The sequence below is a fragment of the Populus trichocarpa genome, chromosome 7 (genome assembly GCF_000002775.5).
Source record: "Populus trichocarpa isolate Nisqually-1 chromosome 7, P.trichocarpa_v4.1, whole genome shotgun sequence".
NCBI classification, from domain to species: Eukaryota; Viridiplantae; Streptophyta; class Magnoliopsida; order Malpighiales; family Salicaceae; genus Populus; species Populus trichocarpa.
Window position 1 is genome coordinate 12,577,275 of NC_037291.2, and position 7,278 is coordinate 12,584,552.

Genomic DNA, 7,278 nt, shown 5'->3' on the forward strand with positions numbered 1-7,278 from the left:
GGTAATCAAAGAAAAAATAAAAGGGTTGAAATGAACTTTTTTTCACGCAAAATTCAGAGCAGCCTTTCGTTTCCTCCGTGTTCTACACTTAAGTCCTTTTAGTTTATTTTTTTCTTCATAAAACAAAATATAAGAAATTGTTGATTAATTTAGCCATAAAAATATCCAATCGAAGATAAATTATCAATTCCCAATGAAAGGGTTCGATGCCTTTAAGTTTTTTTTTTTTTTTTCATTTAATTTAATGTAATTATAATGTTAAACAAGCATCGAAGGACAATGGAACTCAAACCTCCAGATTGTGCTTGTTTTTCATTTATTTAAAAAGTATTTAAAAAAAATTTAAAGTTTTTTTATATTTTACTTTACTTTAAATTAATATTATTTTAGTATTTTCATATCATTTTAATATACTAATATTAAAAATAATTTTTACAAAATAAAAAAAATATTATTTTAATATAATTTAAAAAAAAAACACTTTAAAAACCAATCATTATATTTTTAAAAGTTCTTGAAATTTTTTAGTTTTAAATTAATTTTTTTATGTCTTTTGAATTAATATGTTAATATAAAAAATTAATTTTAAAATATAAAAAAAACATTTTTAAAAAATCAAACTATGACATGAAACTACAGATGAATCTACAACTTGTGCAATAAATGGCTTCTACTTAGGCAGGTGTAATTCAAATGCCTGCCAGCTGCCCACACAACCTCCATCACCTCTAGCTGTATTCATCAATATCCTGCAAGTAAACGGTGCTCGGAGTTGAGGGCAATATGCTGTTCACATCACAAAGACAACTGTAAAATGCTACCTCCATCAAAAGCAAGCAAGCAAGCAAGGTTTCGGTTCTAAAGACAATAGCTTCATCTATCTCGACAGAAAAAAGCAAGTTTTCAACAATCAATCAACAGGATGAACAACATATGCACAACTCTAACAATTTGATTTCAATACCAGAACAAGATGCCTCCCCGGAAGCAACCACCAAACTCAGGGTTGAATCGACCATTAACAAGCCCCCGAAGCAAAGCAAAACGGGGTTCAGCCCTATATAATTAACTTTCATGCTAAACCAAACTATTAGTTCTCTCATAAAAAAATGGTAAATTACCGGCGAACAGAGCCTCAATTGCTCCATGAAGATTTTCATCGAGCACTATTTCTATGTATCAAAATCCATTCATCAAGAACAATGCGGAGTAGATCTATCAAAAACCCACAAAAATAACAAAGAAATTATTTTAGCCAAATTAAGATTCTCATTCATTAAAAAGAAAATTCATATTGAGAATAGCCAAACACACCACCCACTTCACCATGGACAGGAAAAATTAAGATTTCTCAATTTCTTCTTAAACCCAACACAACAATAGCCTAAAAAAAGAAAAACTCCTTTTCTACATTTCAATAACAAACAAAAACTGCAATCAATCACCGCCGTTTTTTTGAGAGGAAGAACAAGCACCGTCGGATTTATTATCGTTATGATGATGATCGTGATTGCAATCATCGTCATCGCTGTCATCCTCATCGAAGGGCTTCTCCTTGTGAAATATACAGCAAATTTTGGAACTTTTTTTTTGCATAAACTCGTTGTCTACGGTGCCTTCTTTCCACGAAACTTTCTTTTTCGGTCGATTTAATCGCAAAGTTAGGGTTTGTGGTTGTTGTTGGGTGGGGTTTTCTAGGATGGTTGTGGTTGCAGAGGCAGGCGGTGGTGGTCTCATTGCAGCGGCGTTTCTGACGGTTGTTGCGGTGGTGCTCATGGCGGAGGTTGGCGTCGTTTTTAATGTGGAAGGATGGAGAGAAGGAGAAACGCAAAATGCAAAACGCAACAGCCTTGTAGTTGTTTTTATATATATTATTTTCCATTTTTTATTCGCGAACCGACAACTGGAATCCGCATATTCTGTATTGGGTACTTCTATTTGTAAGAGGTGCAAATTAGTCCTTCAAATCTATTGCAAGTTATTTTTGAGTATGGTTATTTTAATTGTTAATTATTAAAGTGTTTTGAAACCAATGTATTTAATAATAAAGTTCTTAAACATAATATAATTAATAAGGTTTTAAGTAGACTTTTATTGAGGGTAATGCTTTTTGGTTTGGTTTTTTTTTTAAAAAAAATTAATTTAAAAAAAATTTAAAAATTAAACTTATAATTTCCAAAACCAGAAGACTCTTCCACTTCCATAATCATAAAAACACAGGGCCTAAAATTATGATTTAAAAATGTGTATGGATAACAATGTAAATCATTTTTCTAAAAATTTTAAATTTTTTTTTAAAATGAATTTTTTTTTTATGTTTTCAGATTGTTTTGATATGTTAATGTCAAAAATAATTTTTAAAAAATAAAAATAATTTATTTTAATATATTTCTAAACGAAAAGAATTTTGAATCGTTACCACTATCACAATTCCAATGTCAAAAATAATTTTTTAAAAATAAAAAAAAACTTTATTTTAATGTATTTCTAAGCAAAAAGAATTTTGAACCGTTACCGCTATCACAATTCCAAATATACCCTTACTCCATATACAGTTGTTTAAAAAACTTTGCTGTAAGACATTCATGCAAGAACAACAACACAACAGCAGGTCCCTGGAATCAGAGAAGGCAGTTTGGAGGAGATGGAAACAATTACAATGCATGCACCACAGATAGAATAAAATTAAAAAAAAAAGAAAGAAAAAACACTAAAAAGGGGACATTTCCATTTCCAATTATACCATCCAAATGCATTTAGCAAAGTAGTTTGTTCAATCTCTCATCCTTCTACCAATCATAAATTAACACACCCCATTATCTACCTATAATTATAGAAGCTTATACCTTATGCTTATTATCATAAAAATAATCTAATCTTATTCAATGCTTGTCTTTATTTAGGATACATAAGAATCACCTTAACCTTTATAATCCAAGAGGAGGGTATCGTGGAAGCATGGAACATTGAAGACCACTTTCATCAATGAACAACAGCTTGGTGCCTGTGGAAAAGGAATTGGAAAAGGAATTCGAATCGCCAGCTGCAGCAGCCAAGGACACTTCAGCTTTTATGAATTTGTAGTAACCCTTTGGCTTATGGACTTTGCTTTCAGCGCCTATAAATGTTTTTGCCTGTCAAAGAGAAACATGGGAACACATCTGAGAAGCTTCGATTGAATGCTCTCTTGTCAGATAGCACATCATTCTTAGACTTAACTTCACGTAACACTTTACCAAAAGCAGTACTCTAGATTAGTTTCCCAGAATGAATATTTTGGAATCAATTCAGTGTGTAGGGAAAGTAAAGTACAAGAGGTTAACCACTGAAAACTCAACAGAGACTCATTTCTTAAACCTTGCCTTGAATGCAAATCCTGAGGTGAGTTTCCTAGAATCATTTTTTATCCCTTGGCTTGCACAGAAAGACTGATGCAGCATACACAAGAAACTGAAGAGCATCAAACATGTGGCTACTTCTGAACTTAAAAGTTGTACAGTCCAAGCTCGAGCATAAAAGCATATGACAATGATCCAGATTCCAACGGAATGACTCGCGCAAGTTACAACAGAGAACAAGGAGTGATTTGAGCACCATACTAAATTATGAAAAGAAATCAACTGTGGAAATGAAATATAGTATGTAACAGGTCAAATACTGTATGTTTCATCTTGTCTGGTCTTCCAAAAGCATGAATAAACAGTGGCAGTCAAAATAGAGCGGAAAAGGGAACTACAATCTCCTTTCACCCAGTAGCCTACTTTCTGAATCATGCATAATGGCATTATAGTTTTGAATAAGAGAATAGCATCTTCAATTAAGCGAAATAATAAAAAGAACTATCTCTTTTCAAACTCAAACTAAGGTCACATAGAGAAGGCTTGGCTCAATTTTCGGACTTCCCTACTGTGATGGCATGATGATGATTTTGGAAATACATAAAAAAAAGTGTAATTACAAAGTTGCTAAACAATTGGCTAGCCCACTTGAAGAGCTTCATCAGCACATCGTATCCATACAAGAATCACGGAAATTAAGATCAACAATAGGATGCACAATAATGCTAGGAAGCATGCCTCATTGACAAAGTTAGAAACATGAACACTGTGCTCTGAAGTAAATCCTAGAACCTGATTTTGGTTAATCAGCCATCAAACAATAAGTTCTCATTATATTCAGAAACAGAACATGGTGGAAACCATCACATTACATCTCATAGCTAATTCCTTTAGCCACCTCAGTTGTCCATACCTTCTCACTTTTTTTGTGACTTTCACACAATATCCAAAACGGTTTTCACAGATATCCACATGACTTACGGAGAAGGAGCAATTAAAAATAAATTGGTTGATTGCTCAAGAATAACTGGAACAGTAAAACATGATGACATGATGACACGAACCATCTAGTTTAGATAAAGTAAAGTAAAACTGCAAAATAACAATTTGATATTTTTTTACCAGAAAACAAAAGAACATGAAAATAAGCATCCAATAAAGAAGACCTACCTTGGTGAAGGCAAACAAGTTGACGCAGTTGAGAAGCCAGCAAAGACATTTGAGTAGGACTTGGTCAAGTATGAAAAGTTGTCACTAGGAGGTAAAGCAGGCACCCGTTCACCTTTCTTCAAAAGTTCTTGTAAGTTCAGTCTCTGCATGTTCAAGACAGCTCTCGACTCCTTCCAAACAAAGGCAAGAAGATCATTTTGAATTACAAAGAGGGAACCAGGCTTTGAGCCTGGATATCTGAAACCATACCCATTCGCTATACCCTCCCCTGCAAATGCATGCTTAATGGTCAAAGGAAAGGAATTTGCATCAACATCCCAAGGAAATGGATCCTGTGAAGGCTCATCAATATTTACAACGAACATTGCTGAGCCATTTGGATGCAGAACATAGTGGGTGCCTTCTAATATCTTGGTAGCAATGAGATTTCTTTGTCCCTCAGACTCCTCGTAAGTGATCAAAAGAAAGAACAGAGCTTTTCCGGGCTTGTCTTCAGTGGGCTTCCCGGGAGGCCAACCAAAAGTCCCTCCCCATAAACCAGCATATTCTTGATCAGCTCTTGGAACTCGCATGGGTAATTTGTATAGGGCAAACTGATTGTCATGGATATTCGGCCATGCTCGATAAGAAGATAATCTCATCTTAGACGCATGTAAAGTCAACCCTATTGTGTCCCCTGACCTTAAAAACTCATGCAGCTGTGCATGTTTACTCTCTCTGCTTGAAGAACTGTGCTTTGAATGTGCGTGGCTACCATTTACGGAGGGGGACTTCCCCAAAATATGTCTGATGTATGCTCTGAGATACCCACCGAGGGTTTTCTTTGTGTTGGATTGCATCTGATTATCATCCTCATTCAGAGACCCACTTGACCGATCAAGACTCTTTCTAATCTCACTCCATTGCAGTTGCGTAGGATCAGAAGGCACTTCAGGAGCTTCCTTCCAATTAAAGCCTTGACCAAGCTTACAAATTTTCAAAAGAAATGATCTCCGTTCAAATAAGAGTGCTATATCTTTCTGAAAATTCTCTTCATCATTCCTCAACCGAGGAAATAGCAGCCTGTTTTCCAAATCGGGTACCTTTTGACCAACTTGGCTTGTGACAACCTCAATCAACTTTCTTCTGTCACTAAAAGACAAGCGGCTAAAGGGCACCTTGGCCTCACATTGTATAATCAACCTCTGTGACCACGACAGTCCATTATGAGACCTAGAAAGCTTTCTTGCTAGCTCCTTATCTGAGTTATAAGCAAAGCTTTTATTAGGGAATAATTTACCCTTCTGTTGCCTAGGCTCAACCTCAAGCAACAGGACATTGCATTTCCTCCCTACAGACTTGACTGAACCAGGATAAACATGGTCATTCCCTTTCTCTCCCCCATGTAGGAAAAATGAGGTAGAACCATCAAGGTCACCTATTATTTCAAACACCGGTGCCCATAAAATAGGACCTTCCTCGATTCCTAACGGGCCCAACTCCTGTGGTAAAATCCGGCATCCAACGACAGATACAAAACCAGGCATGACATACACTACATTACCAAGCTCGGGATTTTGGTGAACCCAAATTCCAATTAATGGCTTAACACTAACAAGGAAGCGACACAACGCCCTATAAGATGATACACCCTTCCGCCACTCCATAACATCCTGATGAGAGATAATTCCTACCATGTCACATTGGGTGCGCCAAACTTTCTCGGATGCCACAAGATCATATAAGCTTCGGCAGCAAAGACTTAAAGTACACATGTCCCTTGGAGAAAGGGACCGTGATATGATGGCAAACACATCATCAGGAAGCCCAAGAAGCAGGTTTGAACCACAAAATTCAGGCATCACACCACTTCACCTGATTATTTATGGCTTTATCAAGCAATTCAAAATTTTATTATGCCTCTATTAGCATAAACAGCACAATTCACTGAATACTAGATATTCTATAAACACAATTAGGACCAAACAAATCAACAACCAGCTGATTTAACAATAGAAGCTAAAAAGAAACATTGCCTCACCCTTGAAAACCCAAAAGAATCCATCTTTCTCCAATCAATTCAATCAAAGTAAGCAGATCCAAGCCTGGAAAGTGACATGGGTCTGCCACAGATTCTCCAGTTCTTGCCTTTAATAAACATGCATGGCATCAAAAGGTACAAAAAGGAAAAACTGGGTTTATCTCAGATTCACCAAAACTAAAAAGGGTTTGTTTCAAATTCTCCAAAACTCTACTGGGTTTGTTGCAAATTCTTAATTTCAAACAAAAAGATTGGTTCTTTAAAAGAAAAGAACAGTGACAGAAACACTATGGAAATTTGCTATGAATCCTGCAGCTATTATCGATAGAAAACAAGAAAACAACATAAGATTTAACGTGTTTCGAGAATATGGCTACGGAAATAGAGACAAGTAGCTTTATTTTCAATTTAGAGTTACAAAAGAGATATTATTGGAATGTTTGTTTTTATATTTAAAAAAATGATTTTTTTAAAATTCATATTTTTTTATATTTTAATATATATTAATATTAAAAATAATTTTTAAATAATAAAAAAAATTATTATAATACAATTTTTAAAAAAATCTTTAAAAAATAATTATTATTAAACTTTAAAACACCACCTATATTAATAATTCTCAATAATACCCTTTCTTTGAGTTACAAATTACAACAAAAATTCAATAAAAAACCTCCTAGCAACAGTGTTGGGTGTTGGGTGTCGGCCTGTCAGGTCAAGTCATCTCCTCCACCTCCACTGAACAACCAA

At 34.9% G+C, this 7,278-nt stretch overlaps 1 protein-coding gene across 2 annotated transcripts; it reads right to left on the minus strand.

The window, feature by feature from the left end:
• Positions 1 to 2,705: 2,705 nt before the first annotated feature.
• On the minus strand, positions 2,706 to 6,953 carry LOC7466757 (F-box protein At5g39450). 2 transcript variants are annotated; one of them, XM_024605885.2, is made up of 3 exons: positions 6,529 to 6,953; positions 4,509 to 6,376; positions 2,706 to 3,134 (listed from the first exon to the last, which is right to left on the minus strand). In XM_024605885.2, the coding sequence occupies exons 2-3, from the start codon at positions 6,347 to 6,349 to the stop codon at positions 3,119 to 3,121; spliced, it is 1,857 nt and encodes a 618-aa protein (XP_024461653.1). In that variant the 5' UTR covers positions 6,350 to 6,376; positions 6,529 to 6,953; the 3' UTR covers positions 2,706 to 3,118. The 2 variants fall into 2 exon arrangements, with proteins under 2 accessions (XP_024461653.1, XP_002309932.2); XM_002309896.4 differs by having other exon boundaries at positions 4,509 to 6,952.
• Positions 6,954 to 7,278: the final 325 nt, after the last annotated feature.

Excerpts from the sequence above, each read along its gene's own strand:
- LOC7466757 (XM_024605885.2), bottom strand. The coding sequence starts at position 6,349 with ATGCCTGAATTTTGTGGTTCAAACCTGCTTCTTGGGCTTCCTGATGAT.